The sequence below is a fragment of the Notolepis coatsorum genome (genome assembly GCF_963971535.1).
Source record: "Notolepis coatsorum genome assembly, chromosome: 17".
In the NCBI taxonomy this organism is placed as follows: domain Eukaryota; kingdom Metazoa; phylum Chordata; class Actinopteri; order Aulopiformes; family Paralepididae; genus Notolepis; species Notolepis coatsorum.
The window spans coordinates 75,243,435-75,266,060 of NC_140181.1; the positions used below are offsets into that span (position 1 = coordinate 75,243,435).

The following is a 22,626-nucleotide window of genomic DNA, read 5'->3' on the forward strand; positions in this document are numbered from 1 at the left end:
TGTTGTGAAGGGCCAGATTAAACCGAATATATATATTTATTTATATATATATATTTAATTGTATTTGTATATTCTCTAATATTCCCTGATATCCCTTGTATATTCCTTGTACAATATGCATTGAATATCCATTCTAGCCTACTGAACATCCCATAATAGTCTCCATTCTACTATTGGTCGAGACCTTGGTGCCAGGCTGCCATACCCCTCAGACCCAGTTCAAACGTACCGCTCCACATGTACGAACAAGTCCTAGTTCCGCGTAGGAATCTGGCTACCGCACCACTAATGGGACTATTTGTTCATAGTGCGTATATATACTGCGCTACTAAAGTAGGACTTTCTTTTCAGTCCAGTTTCTTACCCTCCAATAGAGTCACAGACGTAAAGCCTCCCCGCGACGCCACGTGTGGGAGTAAGGCCAAGTTCGCCTACCATCGGTATTGAGACATCGTGTATATTAATATTTGAATAGTCATATTTGGCACTATATCGTCGAGTTGGACGTAGTCTATTAAGCTAATAATAGTCTGTTAATATATAGTGCTTCGTGCGGTGAGAATACTACCGTAGTCAGTACCCCATCGTTTCGGGCAGAGAACTGGCTGCTTACCCAGAGTGGTTGACCCCATGTGAAGCTGCACCCGAGGAGCCCCAGAGCCGACGAGCGAGTGGACCTGTATACCGGATTATTCTACCGACGACAGCCCGCCTTCCCAGGCACGGATTATGCTTTGTATACTTTGATTATTCCATGGATAAAGACCCCCGACACTGCCGTGTGTTGGAACCCCCCCCCCTGGAGAGGACGCAAGGTGAGGAGACGCTCTGCAAGACGAGGTCGCTTCACGTCTCTCCCCCGTGGACCGGAGAGAGCCGGCCCACAAAGAGTCCACCTGCTTTCATCTGTGGTCCAAGGATCGCCGGCGCATTGAACGGCACTACAGTGGGTTCACCTGGGATACCCTTGGCCGGACGAGGCAGCCGGATTCTACCCCCCCCCCCCTCCTACTCCTGTCGGCTTACAAGCGACCGGATTAACCCCCTCTAGTGTATCTAGTATATAATCATTAAAGTATCATTGCTGTTATTCCTTAACTATTCCAGGTCGTATATTTACCACCTGCGCCTTCAGAGATTGGACATTCTCTATTGATATACCGACGAATACTCTTTGCCATAAAAGTGCATACTATTTCAATTCATAAATGTAATTAAGTGATTAAGTGCTTGTTCTACACACCATCGCTGTGTAGAAATAAAGACCTGTTTCGACTTCGTACATTTGTGTTGGATCCGTTTCATCTACGTGAGAGTGTTTATGATAATATATTTATGCCGTGTACTGGGTGGCCGAATATTAAGTACAAAGGTAGTGGTAGTAAGTATCATATCTAGTAATACAGTCAGGGAATTGTACCCCTCAGTTACAATTGGTCCTTCGAGCCGGAGGGTAATTAGTGTAATATTAATATAGTGTTATTAATATTGAAATGGCCTATGATGAACACTCCACGAAACGATCCTCCTAACCAACGCCCGCAGCGCGAACGACGGCTCCCTCAGTACTTAGAGGCTTACGCTGTCAGTCAACAACCTAGTCTTCTACTAACAGTAAACGCGGTAAAACTAGAAAGTAAAAGTATGTCTAACCCCAACGCCCAGACTACCCCGACCATAGAGGCCCCTACGGGCTCTAATGTAACTGACCAAGTTCACGGTGGGGACCAGTGGGAACCAGACATGACTTCACACCCCGCCAGTACTGAAGAAGTAGTCCCCGATGAGTCCCGGGAGGAATACAACGCTACCGAGAGAGAACTCGGCACGGAAGAAGACGGGGAGAGCACCGTGGAGATAGAACTCCAAGGCTCCGCAAGGAGTACCCCGAGGGAAGGCTCCCCTATACAACCGCCTTCTCCAGAGGCAGAGAGGACCCTACAGCAGGCCTTCCTCATCAGCCTGAACGCCGCTGCTGAACGCGACCGACTGCAGATCCAGCAGCGAAGCGAACACGAGCAGATACGTCTAGAAATAAGACGCATTCAGATGGAAGAGAATGTGGCCCGAGAACGAGCCGGTGCTCAACGGGACGCAGCGCGCGACAGACAGCAGTCGCAACTAATAGAACAGCTGATCAGACGGACAACACCCTCTCCCTCCGCCAGAGGCTCCAGGAACTCGTCTAGACACACCTCCAGGGCGGCATCCCCTAGCCGAGTAAACAACCCTGAACTTGACCAACAGACGAGGTCTATACCCCCCACAGACCACCTCCCCCCACCGGTCCAAGCGAGACCTAGCAACCGGGAAGGAGCAGCATATCCTGTGGAGAGGCTAAACCAGAGACTACAAGCACTGGATGACCTAACTGAAGACGAAGAGGAAGAGGAGGAGAACCACGCCCGAAGACAGCACAGTACTCTACCGGACCAGGAGGCCCGGTACAGCCCAGGCTATACTCCCGCGGAGCTGCGCTACAGACCCCCGACTCTATACACGGGTGAGCACGACACACGACCCGCACCGAGGAACAGCACCTGGACAAGCGGGCCATGGTACACTGCCGGTACCAGCCCATACCAAGGAGCGGGAGGAGACTCGCCTAGGAGGCCTCTCCCCCAACGCTCGCCGATGTATCCACAGTCAGCGTCATACATTGGCACGCCTATGGTACCCGACTTCACCCAAGAGAACCGGGCCCAGTATACAGAACTCCGCATGTGTCTGGAGACCATGTTGGTGGATGTATTGGATGAACGCCACAAATACGCCATCCTACTGAAGCACTTAAAGGTACCCCGCGCACATAATATAGCGCTCGCCTACGCGACTTCCACCACCCCATACACAGCAGCGCTGGTAGCATTGGACCAGAGGTATGGGCGCATATGGGATTACGTGATCCAGGAGATCCGACACATCGACCGCTTACCCCCAGCAATAGACAATCGAGCACTGGACGACCTGTCCATCAGAGTGCAGTCCCTGGTAGGGATGTTGGGAGCGCAAAGAGAGAAGGGGAGGCATGAACTTTACGCCAACTCAAATGTGGAAAGGATCCTGGAGAAGCTGCCGCACGCTCGTCAGGAGCGCTTTAGGCGGCAGAGGGACCACAGAGACCCGAATGGCCCCGAACCGAACCTCCTCGATCTAGCAGACTTCCTGGCGAGAGAAGTCAGCAGCCTACGGCTAGATACATTCGGACGGAGCACCCCTGGCTCCAGAGAAGGAACCAGACGACTAAATGATGGAAGAAGATCGGTGACTGTGATGCACCAATCGGAGTCAGTACCGAGCAGCAGGAGCCACAGTACCCCCTCCAGAACGGAGAAGTGGAAGATAGTGTGCCCCTACTGTGAGAAAGAACACTGGCTAGCGCAATGTGACTCCTTCCCCAAGCTGAACGCGGAGGAAGCAGGTCAATGGATAAAGTCCAACAAGCGCTGTTTTCGCTGTGCGTGCTCACACATGGCAGCCGAATGCCGCTTAAAGAAAAGGTGCACCAAGTGCGATGGAGCCCATCTGGACATACTTCACGACAGTAACAGACGGCGCCCTTCACCTGCACCATCCAGCCGCAAAGCGAGCGTCATGTACATCGATCCCGCCAGCAGCAGTGGAGCCCGAGTACTCCTAAAAGTAGTGCGTGTGACACTAAGCTACCAGAATAAAGTCCTGGACACTTACGCCGTCCTCGATGACGGGTCAGAGAAGACCCTGCTGCTCGCCTCCGCTGCGGCCCAGCTAGGGCTGCGGGGAAGCGAAACCCAAATGACAATTCGGACAATAAGACGAGATTTGAAGACGATAAAGGGCGAGAATGTCTCATTCTCTATCGCAGCAAGCGGCCAGCCTGAGCGACGGTACCAGATTGCAGACGCTTTCACCAGCCAAGAAATAGGACTGTCGCGGTACACATACCCCGTCGCCAAGCTGATGGAGAAATATGCACATCTGCGCAAGTTACCGATCCCGCTCATAGACAATGCTATGCCGACCCTGTTGATAGGCTCCGACCACGCAGACCTCATTGTCCCGATAGACCGGGTTCGTACCGGACCCCGAGGCTGTCCTGCAGCAGTCGAGACCCGTTTGGGATGGCCCGCTCGCCAAATCTCTCAACCGAAGTACAGCCACTAGATGTCTCCACTCCCGAGTCACAGAGGGAGAAACCGCACTCCTGCAACACGTAGAGCGGCCATGGACCTTGGAACAAATGCCCTTTAAGAACGGAAAGAAAGACATTCGCTCTAAAGATGACATTTACGCCATTCACCTCCTCGAGACAGGGACCAAGAGAGTCCCGGTCAACGGCGTGTTGAGATACGCCACGCCACTCCTGCGGCGAGAAGGAATGCCTACTTTCCATGCCAAGACAGACGCCACAGAACGGTACCTGCTGAACACGGAGCGGCGCTTAGCCAAGAACCCCGCCCAAGAGAGTGTATACCGCGCTGAGATTGAGAAGCTCATCATAGCGGGACACGTCACAAAGATGGACATTAAAGAGGCTGACCAGACCACTGAATCGTGGTACGTGCCCCACCACAAGGTCCATCACAACGGTAAAGACCGCATAGTATTTAACTGCAGCTACCAGATCGGATCCCAAAATCTGAATAAAGAGTTACTGCCCGGTCCCACACTCGGCCCCTCCCTACTCGGCGTTCTACTCCGCTTCCGCCAGGAAAAGGTGGCCATCAGCGGGGACATTAAAGGAATGTTCCTGCAGGTGAGATTAGTAGAGGCGGAAAAGCCCCTGTTACGGTTCCTATGGAGAGAGAAGCCAGGAGATGAGCACCCAGCCATCTACCAATGGGAAGTCCTCCCCTTCGGAACGACGTGCAGCCCCTGCTGTGCGACATTTGCACTACAGAAACATGTAGCAGAGGACCCAGCAGCGGACGAAGAGGTCCGACACAGCGTAAAGAACAGCTTCTACGTAGACAACTGTCTACAAAGCCTTTCAACCCAGGAAGAAGCCGAGGCTCTCCTGATTAAACTCCGCGCCTCATTGATCAAAGGCGGCTTTGATCTCAGGCAGTGGGCCAGCAGCGATCCGCAAGTACTGCGCAGCCTCTCCTCCGAGGACAAGGCAGCCAGCAGCGAGACCTGGATGGCTACAATCCCGGGAGAAGCCCAGGAGATGACCCTGGGATTGGTGTGGCGATTCAAAACAGATTCGCTTCACTACAGACACAAGCCCCTGACTACGGAGCAGGGAAGGCCGGCGGCGGCGCCGACCACCAGACGGAGTGTGTACACAACACTCGCCCGACAATATGACCCGCTAGGATGTATTCTACCGTACACCACCAGGGCAAAAATGATTGTACGAGCATTGTGGGACAAGGACCAGGGCTGGGACGACCCCATTCCCGCACACCTTGCATCCACCTGGAGAGAGTGGGAGATGGAGCTCCACTCACTCCCAGGCGTTAATATGCGCCGAAGCTACTTCCCACCCACGGTGAGGCCAGAGACATGTAAAATGGACTTACACGTCTTCAGTGACGCCTCAGAGGTCGCATACGGATCAGTAGCCTACTTGCGGGCCCAAGACCAGGGGGGAGAGATCTACACAGCATTTGTCCTCGCCCGCTCGAGAATAGCCCCACGCAAGCAACAATCTATCCCACGTCTAGAGCTCTGCGCAGCCCTAGCCGGAGCGCACCTAGCCACGCTCATCCAACGTGAGCTCACCATACCGGTGTCTAGAACAATCCTGTGGTCAGATTCCACGACGGTACTCGCCTGGATCAAATCGGACTCATGCAAGTACAAAGTCTTCGTGGGAGTCAGAGTCACCGAGATTCAAGACTTAACCGAAGAGTTAACCGGAGAAACAGAGTGGCGCTACGTTGATACAAAACAGAACCCAGCTGACGTCATCACCCGGGGGATGCCCCTGGATGACCTCACCCGTCGCAATGTCTACAGTGATGGCCCCGCATTCCTAAGACTCCCGGAAGGACAGTGGCCCATGCCTATCCCGAGGGAAGCAAGTCCAGAGGAGGTGGAAAATAAGAAGTCTGTGTTCTGTGGATTGAGCACCGTAGCCTCCACCGACCCTAACATAGACGATTGCACGTCCATAGAGAGTGCACAACAAAGAACATTCCTGCGGTACCACCCGGAGTGCAAGTCCCCCGCTGATATGTCAGCAGCTAACTACGAGGAAGCAGAATTGCTTCTACTGCAGCGAGCCCAGAGAGACTCGTTCCCCGATGAATTGGCCTGTCTACAGGGAGGAAAGCCCGTCCCATCCGACAGCAGATTAATTCACCTGGCCCCCGAGAGCGACGCTCATACCCTCATCAGAGTGGGTGGTCGCCTACGCAGAACCCCCAATCTACCGAATGACATTAAATACCCGATCGTATTGAACAGCCGACACAAGGTCACAGAGCTGATTATAAAGAAATACGATGAGGATGTACATCACGCAGGAGCAGAAAGAGTCTTCGCGGAAATCAGACGTCGTTACTGGATCCTACAAGGAAGAGAGGCGGTACGACGCTTCCAGCGAACATGTCTAGACTGCCGCAAGTGGCGCGCGCAGCCCAGCATACCAAGGATGGCTGACCTTCCTCCATGTCGCCTCCGAATCGGTGACAAGCCATTCCACTCAACGGGTATGGACTGCTTTGGCCCGCTGCACATAAAGAAAGGAAGAGGAACCGAGAAGCGGTGGGGTATTGTATTCAAATGCATGACCACCAGAGCGATACACATCGAGCTTCTCCCGACCATGAGCACAGACTCATTCCTTATGGCCTTCCGAAGATTCACATCACGGAAAGGAAGACCGTCTACCCTATTGTCCGATCATGGGACAAACTTCAAAGGCGGCGAAAGAGAGCTGCGAGAGAGTTTTCAAGCTATGGGCCCAGAACTTAAGACCCACCTCGCTCCAGCACAGGTTGATTTCCAATTCAACCCCCCAAACGCACCCCACTTCGGTGGCACTTGGGAACGAGAAGTGCGCTCCATAAAGACAGCCCTGTACGCAGTACTTGGGGCCCAGACTGTGGCGGAAGAAGTCCTAATGACAGTCCTCACGGAGATTGAGGGAGTACTTAACTCGAAGCCCCTCGGATATGTCTCCAGTGATGTGGCGGATATCGACCCAGTTACCCCCAACACACTCCTGATGGGGCGGCTAGATCCTGCATTACCCCAGACAATGTACCGGTCTGAAGAAGCGAACGGCCGACGAATGTGGAGGTACAGCCAAGTATTAGCCGACAAGTTTTGGAACAGTTTCCTACTGCACTACCTACCGTCTCTACAGACCCGCCAGAAGTGGGTAAAGGAGAGAGACAATTTGACAGAAGGAACAGTCGTCATGATTATTGATCAATCACTGCCCAGAGCTATGTGGCCGGCCGGCCGCGTAAGCAAAGTGATCACCGGTGCCGACGGCAAGGTCCGAGCAGCTGAAGTGCTCGTCCAGGGTCGCACTTACACCCGTCCCGTGGCAAGGCTCATAGAACTGCCTCGACTCCCAGACACAATCGATGATGACCATGACCCTACAACCCTATGACTTTGTGAAGTTGACTGACCCCTACAGCAAACCCTTATGTGTAAATAGACAACGCGATTAATCTGTCTCTGTTTAACTGATTAGGTCTGGGACCTATTCAGGGGGTGGCTGTTGTGAAGGGCCAGATTAAACCGAATATATATATTTATTTATATATATATATTTAATTGTATTTGTATATTCTCTAATATTCCCTGATATCCCTTGTATATTCCTTGTACAATATGCATTGAATATCCATTCTAGCCTACTGAACATCCCATAATAGTCTCCATTCTACTATTGGTCGAGACCTTGGTGCCAGGCTGCCATACCCCTCAGACCCAGTTCAAACGTACCGCTCCACATGTACGAACAAGTCCTAGTTCCGCGTAGGAATCTGGCTACCGCACCACTAATGGGACTATTTGTTCATAGTGCGTATATATACTGCGCTACTAAAGTAGGACTTTCTTTTCAGTCCAGTTTCTTACCCTCCAATAGAGTCACAGACGTAAAGCCTCCCCGCGACGCCACGTGTGGGAGTAAGGCCAAGTTCGCCTACCATCGGTATTGAGACATCGTGTATATTAATATTTGAATAGTCATATTTGGCACTATATCGTCGAGTTGGACGTAGTCTATTAAGCTAATAATAGTCTGTTAATATATAGTGCTTCGTGCGGTGAGAATACTACCGTAGTCAGTACCCCATCGTTTCGGGCAGAGAACTGGCTGCTTACCCAGAGTGGTTGACCCCATGTGAAGCTGCACCCGAGGAGCCCCAGAGCCGACGAGCGAGTGGACCTGTATACCGGATTATTCTACCGACGACAGCCCGCCTTCCCAGGCACGGATTATGCTTTGTATACTTTGATTATTCCATGGATAAAGACCCCCGACACTGCCGTGTGTTGGAACCCCCCCCCCTGGAGAGGACGCAAGGTGAGGAGACGCTCTGCAAGACGAGGTCGCTTCACGTCTCTCCCCCGTGGACCGGAGAGAGCCGGCCCACAAAGAGTCCACCTGCTTTCATCTGTGGTCCAAGGATCGCCGGCGCATTGAACGGCACTACAGTGGGTTCACCTGGGATACCCTTGGCCGGACGAGGCAGCCGGATTCTACCCCCCCCCCCCCCTCCTACTCCTGTCGGCTTACAAGCGACCGGATTAACCCCCTCTAGTGTATCTAGTATATAATCATTAAAGTATCATTGCTGTTATTCCTTAACTATTCCAGGTCGTATATTTACCACCTGCGCCTTCAGAGATTGGACATTCTCTATTGATATACCGACGAATACTCTTTGCCATAAAAGTGCATACTATTTCAATTCATAAATGTAATTAAGTGATTAAGTGCTTGTTCTACACACCATCGCTGTGTAGAAATAAAGACCTGTTTCGACTTCGTACATTTGTGTTGGATCCGTTTCATCTACGTGAGAGTGTTTATGATAATATATTTATGCCGTGTACTGGGTGGCCGAATATTAAGTACAAAGGTAGTGGTAGTAAGGATCATATCTAGTAATACAGTCAGGGAATTGTACCCCTCAGTTACAACTATGCTTGCACCTCATGGTACCAAAGCACCTTAAAGGCCCTTAAAACAAGGCTACAAACATCACAAAACAAACTGGTCAGACTACTGCTTGGCCTTACCCCTGCACATTTTCACAAACTAGGATGGCTTAAAGTAGACGACAAGAGTACAGAAACTTGCAAGGGGCTTGGTCTTCAAGATACACTACACCACTGGGATACCCATGTACATGTCGAAATACTTCCTAAAGGTAAGTGAATTCCACGCCACAACACCAGAGGGAGTTCCACAAATCATGTTCAACCCATATTCGGCTCAAACAAGGGACTAAACACGTTTAGCAATTATGCAACAAACGGAACGCCCTACCCAAAACCGTGAAGAAATGAATTCCTACCCTCCTACAAAACCGCTCTCAAAGGGTGGCTGGAATTAGAAACTGGCCCCTGTAAATGTCCAAATCCCCCCCCAATGTACAGTTTATTCCCCTTTGGATGTATATATTTTTTATGATCTCTTTTTACTACACAGTTCTGTACAGTATATCTGTCTGTCGTGTATGTCATAAATGTCATGACGAATTGAAAATGGGGGACCCCGATGTAAACAAGACGAAAGTCTTTTTCTGGTCTACATCCTCTTAGCAGTTTGTTTGTATTGAGCCGTACTGTATTTTACCCATTGTGCAATCTGTTAATAAAGTTTTCAATCAATCAATCAATGATCGGAGGAGGCATGTGGTAGTTCTACACCCTCCCCAGGCCGACAGTGGGGCAATGCACGCAACGACCAAAAAAGGAATTGGCATAACGACTAAATTGGGATGGGTGAAAAATACTGAAAGACCAAAAATGTATATAATTTATTTTTAACTCATTGACTGCCATGCTGTTTTCCCATCTTTACTCCCTGGCGTATTGACCATTTTCACGGTTTGCGGACCAATCATATATTCTATATTATAGCTATGGAGACAATAGTATGGCTCATTTGACAGGCACTATTTATAGTCCAACATTGACAAACCAGTTAATTTCTACATACTTTCATTTGTGCGCTATTCCATGCTAAACATCGCCCCATTTCAAAATCATCCTGTGTCGTTTTCTAGATAGTGAGATATGACGTGTTATATGCATATGTGCAAATCGTTCGGGTTGCTCGCCTGAAACCCATATTATTTCCAAATCAAAAGGTATATACCATAGATGTTTCTTCACAAAATCATCAAGGGGCGGGGGGGGGGGGGGGGGTCATTTTACGAAGCTGCGATCGTTACCAAAAGTATGTTTTCGGTAAAATACGACACTGTGATCAATACAAAAGCATGTTTTAGATTCTGTAAAATAGACCTAAAATAGACCTTACCTTAGTCAGAAGGTACTCCAAAATGAATAATCGCGATCGCCATTACTTGTGTGGATTGGGCATGGCTATAATATGGGAAACAATAGGTTTCAGGCGAGCAAATCTCCGACAGATGGCTGTGTGCTGATTCACTTTGAGGGGGAGGGGATTCCTGCAGCCAGAGGCACAGAGAGACACCTTAGAGACCCAGATCAAAAGGTAGGCGAGACTGCCACCTGTCGGGATTCGATCATCATTGCAATTTTAATGTAGGCAGCGGTGCCAGGGAGACACAGGCAGGTCCACGCGAGTGATTAGAATGGGAAAATCGAAAGAAATATCAAAAACCAGAGAAATCTTGGGTTTGGTGCTCAACGTTTGGATTCGAAACCCGAGAAATCTTAAAGATACCAGTTTCCTTCGGTAGAAAGCTATCTGGCTGCATGTTAGCCTAGCTTAGCACAATGAATGGAAGTGGACATGGCCAGTTAGCCTTCGGGAGAGGCGTTAGTTTGACAACTCCGCTTCCACTAACATGCCGCCAGATAGCTTTCTACTGAACGCACACAGAGAAAACTGGTATCTATCTCCTTGTCTCTCTCTGGAGAAGACGATAAGCTAATTTCCCAAAATGTTGGCATGTTCCTTTAAGTCGAATGAGAGTGAAACGCTCGCACTGCCGAGTCATTGGCTTCAGGCAGACTCATGGACAGACAATATAAAATGAAAATGGGGTATACCTTTCTTAACTTTGAGTACCAACGACGAGAAATCTCGTTGTTCGCCGCCATGCGTTGAGTGCCAATGACGAGAAATCTCGTTATTTAATCGTTATTGCTTTTATTAGCGATATCCATTCATTTTTCATCAATCCAGCCGCACGTTATCATTGGGACTGAAAATACGGCCCCCTAATCTTTTTGCAGAACATCTGATGTGAGGTAAGGAATCTATTTTACCAGTCTTGGGGTAATCAGATGTTTTTTTCACATATTATTCCACAACGTGTCCCCTATGTGTGTATGTGTGTATATAACGTTAGCGCTGACCAGGTCATAATCGATTTTTCAGCCCGCTTCTCTAGCGTGCATAAGTACACATATACTATCGATAATCTAGCGTTTATTTGAAAACTATTCATAAATCAGCCGGAAAATGACAACGTGTTGTGTGTATTCCAGTAAATGGCTATTTCCGCTGAATATATTTTTTTCTAGAAATGTCACTGGCACTCAATGTGTTAAGTAACCTCTTCAAGTTTATACTTTGTGAAACATGCTTGGGACAGTCACGCAATTATGAGCTTTTTCATGGTCGGTTGAAAATTGTGAAAAAGTGAATGATCAATGATTATTGCATTTATATGGCAGATTTGATCCAAAGCCCTTTACAATTTGTTCCTCACATTTTACCCATTCACTCACACATTCACACACCGACGGCGGAGGCAACCATGCAAGGTGCCAACCTGCTCATCGGGTTAAGTGTCTTGCCCGGGAGGAGCGGGAATCGAACCTACTGCTCTACCTCCCGAGCCACTATCGTCCCTGTATGTCAGTGTAAAATGAACACATTTGAAACAGTAGTGGTGGGTACTGAAAATCTATACTCCAGTAAAACTAGTTAACTCTCATAAAAACACTCAAGTAAAAGTTAAAATTAAGATAACAATCTCCTCTCTCCATTCCACCCTCTCTTCTTCACCTGCCCATCTCTTTCTCCATTTCTCTATCTGTCCTAGAGTGGACACATTCAATCTCTTGATCTGCTAGTCCCCTCCCCGCTACACTCAATCCCGGTGTTTAGGGCAGGTAATAAACGAGCTCTAACTAAAGGTAAAAAGTATTCATTCATTACAACTCATCCCTGTGACATAGTCTATCTTCTACAAAGATAATAGACGACAAGGTAATTGCTTGTAATAAAGAGGAAACCTAAGCGTATATGTGTTTTCATCGTTTTCATTTATTTGAGAAAATAAATTATGTCATTTCATCTGCATCTCGGTCATCGGTTGGGAAAAAGAGTTGTTTTGTTTTCAGTGAACAACCAGATGACAATAATCAGTGAAAAAGAGACCAGACAGCGTTTCTACCACAGTAGGTCAACATCCGTCTGCTAGAACAGATAACAAGCGAGAGCAACATAAGGCATGGAAGTCTTTCGAAATCTGGTGGGTAGAAAGACGAATTTCATGGTATCAATGTCAGTCAACCTCAGTTGAAAAGTTACATGCAATCGGTCTACGTTCATATCAGCACACAACAAAGGGGTCCTCTGTCTTTTTGCTACAGTAGGTGACCCCATATTTCCAAAAGCTAGTCCATTCATGAAAATAATTGAAGAATCCTCATTTTAGCTCTAAATCAATACATGACTATCATGGTCAGCAGCAGTCAAGTTTGTTTACAACATGTTTTTCTAAAAAAGAGGCAATGTAGGAATAATAGTGTTCCCTGAGGTACATTGGACAATGCTAAATTGAAAAGAACACGCCAACATTATGGAAAATGAGTCAGACAAGAAGATAAGACACCAATTTCCTCTCTGTGCGTTCAGTAGAAATCTATCTGGCTGAAAGCTAGCCTAGCTTAGCACAAATGAATGGAAGTGGATACAGACCACAAGCCTATATTTAAAACTCCGGAAGAGACAGCTTGGCTAGCTGGTCCGTATCTACTTCCATTCATTGTGCTAATCTAGGCTACTGTAGCTTGCAGCCGGATATCTTTCTACTGAACACGCAGAGGAAATTGGTATCTATCTTCTTGTCTGGCTCTGGAGAAGACAGTAAGAGCATTCCCCATAATGTTGGCATGTTCCTTCAAGGTATTTTTAACCAGGGGCGGGACTAGTGGAATATCACTCCTGCTGGCTACGGTATAACAATGATCATGAATGTTCAAAAGCCACTGACAAGTAGTTTTTCATTTCAAAATTTTACAATAAAAAATTTCCCACAGTCATTTTAATTTGATTGTGAATTATTTTTACAAAGGGGATACCATTTACATATCGACTCCAAGCTTGGGAAAGCCTGACACACACGTTTTATTCCATGGACTAATAGCACATTCTGATGTCATTGGTGTCCCTAGCTGTTGGAGGCTTAAGTCACACATTTTGCTTTCGTACACTAGTTCAAGGGTAGTCTGATGTAAACTTGGATACAGTTACTATCCTCGACTGTCTTTGGTTTTGTTCTAATTCTTTATGCGCGGGTGAGGTCGCTGTCCTTCACAGGCCGTTCCTCCACACTGGATCCTGCTGCTGCTGAACGTCACTCTCCTACTCCACTAGGGGGCGGGCGTTGGTTCATAAGGAGAGAGGAGGAGGAGAAAGTCTTACCACACCTCAAAATGGCCCTTATGTGTGTTCATTTAACAAAGCTGTGTGTGTGTGTCAGCGTTTCCGTTAGCCGGTAATTACCGGTATTTGACCGGCAAAATCTGTTGAAGTCCGACATATTTAATCTCTCCGGTCTTAATGTCCGGTGAAAATAATTCCCTGAGTCTAAGCACAATTTGATTATTTGAATTGTATTAAAATAGGCTAAAATTAAATAGCCTATGCGATGAACGAAACAATCATTACATTTGTTTCATCGTTGCTTCTAATAATGACAACGACGTTGTCAGCGAGAGTTTAGTGCTGGGTGTGCGAACTTTTGTGAAGCTGCAGAGCCGGAGCAGCAGCAGCACAGTGCAGTACTCCAGCAGTACTCCAATTCAGCCATTTGCAATTCAATGTTGGGTGGGGGGCGCTGCTGTGCGGTCCCCAGAAAAGAGCCAATAACAGCTGAATCTGCTGCTCTGCATCGACATACTCTCGCAAATAAGTCATTGGGAGGTGGAGAGAGAGAGAGTCGTCACGCAAACCCACGATAATGTTGCCGTCTCTCTCTGCCAAATTTCTCAGTTCTTCGCTTGATAGAATTAATACAAATGTCCAATATAACGGAATTCGTTAGCTCATAAAAATGTGATTATAACAGACTGTTGTTTATTAATGTCGGGCGACTGCCCACAGACACCTATTTGATTTAAAGTCGGCAGCAGCACGAGTCTCTGGACTTATTTTATTTGGAATATAATGACTTTATATGCAAAAGTAGCCTAGTTTTAAGTAAAAATATTATAAATCTACATGCCTTGATGATGTCATTCTTTTGTTTTGTTGTCATTCTTTTGCCTATCAATTGTTTTTAAGCTCAATAAACTCTGACCGGAATTTCTCTCATTTGACCGGTAGATTGAAATCTACCGGACACTGAGGCCGGCAACAATTTTTTCTAACGGAAACCCTGGTGTGTGTGTGACGTGTGTGTGTGTGTGTGTGTGTGTGTGTGTGCGTGCGCGCTTGGGTTAAGACAAAGCTCAGACCTGTTGCAACCTCAGTCGTTAAGGTAGACATTTATACAAATTAGGGATGCTCGATATTGGCTTTTTTACCGATACCGATATACCGATATTGTCCAACTCTTAATTTCCGATACCGATATCAACCTCATCAACCGATACCGATATATGCAGGGTTTCCCCCCCCCCCAAAAATGGAAGAATTTCAGGTAATTAACATTACATATCTCTTGTTGTGGAATTAACACAACATTATGCATACTTTTGACAATAAATAAATCAGAATTTGTTCTTACTTGCTGCTTGCCTGGGTAAATAAAGGTTATAGAAACATACCGATATTTTTCGATATCACATTTTAATGCCGATATCGGCCGATAATATCGGTAGGCCGATAATATCGGACATCCCTAATACAAATGTATTAACAATGACTGAAAAGGAATAGTGCTTAGCGTAAAACATTAGAGGTTGTCTTTGGAACTTTAGGGCAGTTTCAGTAGCCAAACCTAATAGAAGAAGATCCACGGGAACCCGCTCTTGTCCAAAGATAAGAAGCCTTTATTTAAGTGTCTGGCTAATGCATGTTGTAGAGGATAAACCATGCACCAATGCATTAAAGCATGGCTGCCTTCAACAGAGCACATATGGAGTCTGGTAGTTTGCATGTGTTTATTACCTTGAGGCTCCATCCGAATGAACAGGGCAGCCATTCTGGCTACCACTTCATCCTCTTCCTCTGTGTGGGAGAAACCTGTGTAGCCTCCTTCATCAACACAGTACTGGATGAACCTGTCAGAGAGAAGAGCAGAGAAGAGGGGAGATTAGAAGAGAGGAGAGGCTAATAGAAGAGAAGAGAGGAGAACAGAACAGAACAGAAGAAAACAGAACAGAACAGAAGAAAACAAGAGAAGAGAAGAGAAGATACAAGACAATAGCATAATGTTTGCTAGGTTAACTGGCAGTGTTTCAGAAAAAACCTAGGTTACCATTAAATCCATCTTGGTCTTTTATCTTTTCAACAGAAGACTGTTTAAGTGCCAGGGTGGGAACCCTACGTCACAAAGCAACATTAAGTGCCAGGGTGGGAACCCTATGTCACAAAGCAACATTAAGTGCCAGGGTGGGAACCCTACGTCACAAAGCAACATTAAGTGCCAGGGTGGGAACCCTACGTCACAAAGCAACATTAAGTGCCAGGGTGGGAACCCTACGTCACAAAGCAACATTAAGTGCCAGGGTGGGAACCCTACGTCACAAAGCAACATTAAGTGCCAGGGTGGGAACCCTACGTCACAAAGCAACATTAAGTGCCAGGGTGGGAACCCTACGTCACAAAGCAACATTAACACATTGAGTGCCACAGACGCGTTTTGTCGTTAGTTCATGCCGACCTTTGAGTGCCCCCGACGCTATATAGCGTTTGTTTGTCTTTTTTTTTTATTGGCGATTTGAATTCATATTTCATCAATCGAGCCTCGGGTTAGTGCTGCAGAGTCTCTCTGAGCTCAATTGGGAAGATACCGCCCCCTATCGTCTCTCCCTGTGTAACTGCACCCCATTACTTTACACTGCTGAAGGGGGGGTGGCCAGTTTGCTCATTTTACTTTTCCCTCAAGCCAACTGAAGGATCGATTGTGCTCGCCGGCCCCGAAAACGCGTGGATTATGTATTTACAGGACCCAACACTGTAATCAATAAGCGTGATCGATATTTGGAATGGCGATCAGGAATTGGAATAATCTTTTTGGATAACATCTGATCTCAGGTAAGGAATTTATTTTACCAGCTGTTTTCACAGAGATATAAGCGTTTGCCCTATGCGTGTGTGTGGCTGTGATCGCTGATGAGGAAATGAGAGAATCGATTTTTCAGCTCGCCTCTATAGCGTACATAAGTACACATATACTATCGATAATCTAGCGTTTATTTGAAAACGATTCATAAATAGGCCGAAAAATGACAACGTTTTTGTGTATGCTAGAATATTCCAGTAAATGCCTTTTATCACGGAATCTATATATTTTCCTGGAAAATGAGGGCTTTTCAAAATGCTATAAAACGAAAATGAACCGATTAAAAAACAATCCGTTTCGACAATGTTGACTGCAAACAAGTCATTGATAAGCGACAGGCAGATTAGACACATAGCCATAATTTAAGACAGAGATTATGCGTTCACAACGCTATCATTGAAGTGGGTCCTGGCATTTAACCATGTTTCCCATGTTAATGGCCGGGCACTGAAAGTGTTAAGTGCCAGGGTGGGAACCCTACGTCACAAAGCAACATTAAGTGCCAGGGTGGGAACCCTACGTCACAAAGCAACATTAAGTGACGGCACTGCCACACACCCACCTGGCCCAGGTAGGGTCCGTATTCAGCACCCTGGGGTTTCCCACCACAATCAGCAGGGCTTTGGCTCGAGTCACCGCCACGTTAAACCTCTGGGAAAGAGAAGAGGGATGTGTCAAGGTTGGATGTGTGTGTGCTTTTTGTATCCATAGCTGTCCTTAACCCTTTCAGCTGGACGTTTTTTGGAATGCTTTGTCAGATTGAACTTCGTTTGTCAGAGGGAAGCAACAGATCAAGAAAAGAGGGCCGGGCTTGAGATGGGGCCATTACATTTTGGAATTCTAGAACTCCGTAGCTTCATCATCATTATGATGTTCCGTTCTCAAGATTATAATCTCAAATGTGCGATTGTACAGCTGAAAGGGTTAACAGCATATTGAACCTCTGTAATATTTGAATCGTATGTGAGTGTATTTGATCTGCAGATTCAAATAAAGCATTTCAAATGCACTGCTGTTCCAAACCTTCTGGTTCTTGACGAAGCCGAGGGTGAACTTTTGGTCTATCTCAGTGTATTTGGGGCTGCTGCGAACTGTAGACACCAGAATCACCGTCCTCTCCTCGCCTTGGAACTCCTCCACGGAACCAACCTGACACACACACACTTTAAAAGCTGCTTTGAAAATGCCAAGAGCATCACTGATAAGTTTTGCATTATCTCTAAACGATGAATTGTAGAACTCAAGATGAAGAACCATATACCGGTAAGTCAGTTTTAAAGTTTTTATATGAACCTAAAAAGCCGGTAAGGTGTAGTGTTGTGTACATTGATTCATAGTTAAACCTTCAGGTGATGCATCACAGTCACACTACAAGTGATTTAGATGTCAAAAGAATTTCAAAACAACACATATGGTTCTTTATCTTGAGGATGATTGAATCTGTACCTTGAGGTGATTCATGTTCACTTTGAGTTCTTTCTCCAATTTCTCAAGGGCCTTGCGGATTTTCTGCACCTGTGATACAGAAAAATACATCATCCACATTTGATCGAGATATAAATACCGTTTCACACTTGTGAGTCATTGTTTTGCCCCCAATATGAAATAAATAATTGTATGACAATATCAGCAAAGTAGGAGACTGTATTACGTAGCACTACCCCCATGTCATCAAAACATTTCAATCTATCCCATAATGCAAAGGATAGCATAATCTTAGGCTGTTAACAAGCATTAGCGCTAATATTTGCTACCAAACACTGGTAGCTGGTAATGTCAGCTACCAAATGTTACAGCTAATGCTGTATGCTAATGCTAATAAATAAAATCAGAATTTGTTCTTACTTGCTTGCCTGGGTAAATAAAGGTTAAATAAATGTAAAAAAAGAATAAAATAAAAAAATAAAAAAAATACCGATAATTTTCGATATCACATTTTAATGCCAATATCGGCCGATAATATTAGACATCCCTAATAGTGAGTAATAGTGTTAGCGGCAACATTTGGTAACTGACATTATCAAAACATGTGGGTAGCTAATGTTAGTGCTGACACTGGCTAACAGCAAAAGAGGATGCGCATTGTGAGATAAATTAGGAGGACTGAGTAACATCATTAATGGGGAGAAAGAGACTACAGTCTCTCATTAAAAGTCTACTGCGAATTGGTGACCCCCCCCCCCCCCCCCCCCCCCCCCCCCCCGTGCGCTGGCTCAGTGAGAGAGGGCTTGAAAGCTCCATAGGGAATTTGATGTAAAATTGACTACATATACATTGCATGAAACATGAAAGTGATTTAATTTCATAAATAAAAAAACAACTTTTATTGAGTTTGAATATGGGCTGCTAAAGATGGAATTGGTATTTTAAGATATAATATATCATAAAAAACATGAACATTTAATTTCACGAACACATGTTCGTGGGGAAATTAATGGGGCTCTCTAACGGCGCAGGCAGACCAGCCGCGCACGAAGTCACACGCGGGTTCCGTGCGAGATCGTGCGCATGGCCTGGCACACAGAGTCCGAGTTCAGAGCGTGCGGAAGCGCCACGGAGAAAGGCACATTTACATTGGAACAGCTGTAAATGCCTAGTCTATATGCGAAGTCAGTCCCTGTTTGAAGATTTTTTTAAGATTTCCAGTTCCAGTGTTCTATTCCATTTTGCATGTATAACCCGTTATTATATAATTAATTAGAATGTTAGAATACATTTTAGAATGATGATCAGTGTGACTGTACTCCTGAAAAAGTATAGTACTATGGTTTATTTGTATTGGGAAAGATAGACACATTAGCTGGTTGAACAACATCTATATGTGTGGTAATAATGCAGATATTGAGTGTATTTCAGTGAAAATGTGCGTGGCGCATGCCTCCCGCACGCCTCTGAATCCAACTGAAGCGAAAACGATCGCTTCTACCCCACAAGGCGCGCGCCCGCTTGCGGCCGGTGGGCACTGGGCACAGCTACGTCCATTAACATGGGAGCGAAAGTGAAGCGGCGGTCGCCCGCCCGTCCGCCTGCCTTGAATCGCGGCTGGTCTGCCTGCGGCGTAAGGGTGAAACATGATGCTACATCATGCTACATGGTCACCGTCCCCCTCACCATGTGATGTTTTTAACTCAACTGCAGTGTAACTATTATTGGAATACAAGTGCATTCACACCTGTTTCCTGTAGGGGGCGATGATGCCTATGTCTCTGGGTGAGATGGTGGCCAGGCCCTTCTTGCCCTGCGTCTCAAACAGTTTCCTCAGGTAGTCCATCAGCACCGCCACCTCTGCTATGTTGAAGAATGAGGGGCTACTCTCCTCTCGCTCATCAAGACCCACGACCGCATGGAAGGTGACTGGGCAGGCCTTATTCTGAGACAGACAGACAGACAGACAGACAGACAGACAGACAGACAGACAGACAGACAGACAGACAGACAGACAGACAGACAGACAGAGAGAGAGAGAGAGAGGGCGGAGAGATTGATTGATTGAATTTATTGGACGATCTAAAATCACATACAATACTGATACACAACATGTACAGCCATCACAAAGAGAGTGATAAGAGAGAGAGATAAGAGAGAGAATGAGAGAAGGATAAATTAGATAAGCAAATAGACTGATTGGGATGGAAAAGGTGCAGAGAGAGAGAGAGAGCGCGAGAGAGAGAGAGAGAGAGAGAGACACAGACACAGAGAGAGTGAGAGGCGTAATGAATGGCTGCAATTTCTTTTTAAACACAATAAAAAGATATACCACTTCCACTTTCAAGCTTGTACCATAAGTCAAGGATTCTTTAGGTTGCATTCATCACCATTGTGAATGTAAATTCTTAAGGCTGCATAAGAAACTACAACAATCATCAAACAACTAGTTTATCAGGTAAAAATACAAGTCCTCCAACATGGTTCAGGACAGGACGCGTCTATGCTTTTACCAACGTGTTCGTGTTTCCGGGTTCCCGTTTTGCGCTCCGATTGGCCACTGACCTACGCTAGTACGCCCCCCTCGCTATGAGCGTAGCAGGACGCTAGTGGGCTAGTCGCTAAAATATATATCGTTTTATATATAATTGTACCAACAGATATTAGGCAGTACACACATTGTCCTGCAATACATGTACAGTGAATGCACAGCTACATTCGCCATATATTTCTATCGCTGCTGCGGTCTACAGTGAAATGCAATATTATTATTATTATTATTATTATTGTAAAGATTATCATTACAATCGCGACCGCCTGGAGAGGCAATGTTACAAGTGTACAAGGGTTGTGTGCAAAGAGCACAGCCTCTCAATTTGCACAACGTGCACAAAATAATAATAATTGTAATGATAATCTTTACAATAATAATAATAATAATAATATTGCATTTCACTGTAGACGGCAGCAGCGATAGAAATATATGGCGAATGTAGCTGTGCATTCACTGTACATGTATTGCAGGACAATGTGTGTACTGCCTAATATCTGTTGGTACAATTATATATAAAACGATATATATTTGAGCGACTAGCCCACTAGCGTGAACAGGCTCCTTTCCTCAGAGCAGCCCGCTTGTATCACCACGCTCGGCGCTGCTGCGATGGTGCAGGAGGTTGCCTCGCTAGTGGGCTAGTCGCTCAAATATATATATCGTTTTATATATAATTGTACCAACACAGATATTAGGCAGTACACACATTGTCCTGCAATACATGTACAGTGAATGCACAGCTACATTCGCCATATATTTCTATCGCTGCTGCGGTCTACAGTGAAATGCAATATTATTATTATTATTGTAAAGATTATCATTACAATTATTATTATTTTGTGCACGTTGTGCAAATTGAGAGGCTGTGCTCTTTGCACACAACCCTCGTACACTTGTAACATTGCCTCTCCAGGCGGCTGCGATTGTAATGATAATCTTTACAATAATAATAATAATAATAATAATAATAATAATATTGCATTTAACTGTAGGCCGCAGCAGTGATAGAAATATATGGCGAATGTAGCTGTGCATTCACTGTACATGTATTGCAGGACAATGTGTGTACTGCCTAATATTTGTGTTGGTACAATTATATATAAAACGATATATATTTTAGCGACTAGTCCACTAGCGTCCTGCTACGCTCATAGCGAGGGGGGCGTACTAGCGTAGGTCAGTGGCCAATCAGAGCGCAAAACGGGAACCCGAAAACACGAACGCGTTGGTAAAAACATAGACGCGGACAGGACCCCAGATGAGCAGAAATCTGTCTTTCGACCCCCTGAAGTATTTAATCTTCTCTAGATGAATGAATTGCTCAGCCATACTGAAGCTTGTGGTGGGTGTTTTGATTTCCATTGTAGTAAGATTCTCCTGTGTGAAAGTAAAGTTGCAAAGGCAATTACATTTGTATGCCTTTTGATAATCTTAGGGTCCTCTCCAACTGTTATGCCGAATATGGCTGTGAGGGAGTTAGGCTGGAGGTTAATATCAAGGGTCTCTGAGAGAGTTCCAAAGATAGCAGACCAGAAGTTAAATAGAGATGGACAAAATCAAAACACGCAAGATAAATTGGCCGGGGTGTTAGGACATCTATCACAGCTAGCATCTGGAAGGGAATATATCCTCACCAGTCTAGATTTAGAAAAGTGAGCACGATGCAACACTTTAAATTGTATTTAATCGTGCACAGGAGGTACTGTTATTTACCCTTTGTAGCACACAATCCCAAACCTCTTCCTCCATAATCTCCCCTAAATCACTCCCAGTCTGCTTTGATTCTATCAAGAGTAACACACTTGAAAGAAGATATGAATCTGTTCACTCTTGAAATAAGTCTAGCTGAATCAGGGTGGAGCTTCAACATATCCTCTAAATCTGGGGTTGAAGACAGATTTGGGAAGTTGGGGTCATGACTTCTAAGAAAATCTAAACAGGCTTGACCTGGGCTGCATTTCGATAGAGCTTTTTTCTAGTGCTAGTACTACATAAAGTGGGAACAGAACACCAAACACTGTACCACGGAGCTACACAGGAACAGAACCCCTAACCCTGGTAGTGTTAGTG

The 22,626-nt window shown here is 45.9% G+C and overlaps 1 protein-coding gene across 1 annotated transcript in view; it reads right to left on the reverse strand.

The window, feature by feature from the left end:
• Positions 1-13,333: 13,333 nt before the first annotated feature.
• LOC311243909 (putative helicase mov-10-B.1) overlaps positions 13,334-22,626 on the reverse strand; it is an 84,197-nt gene continuing 74,904 nt past the window's right edge. Inside the window, exons 18-23 of the mRNA XM_084333292.1 lie at positions 19,750-19,947; positions 18,024-18,092; positions 17,601-17,726; positions 17,140-17,228; positions 15,461-15,573; positions 13,334-13,719 (exon numbers count right to left, since the gene is read on the reverse strand). Coding sequence (XP_084189418.1) covers positions 13,712-13,719; positions 15,461-15,573; positions 17,140-17,228; positions 17,601-17,726; positions 18,024-18,092; positions 19,750-19,947 — 603 coding nt within the window. The 3' untranslated portion in view covers positions 13,334-13,711. The remainder of the gene's footprint in view (positions 13,720-15,460; positions 15,574-17,139; positions 17,229-17,600; positions 17,727-18,023; positions 18,093-19,749; positions 19,948-22,626) is intronic.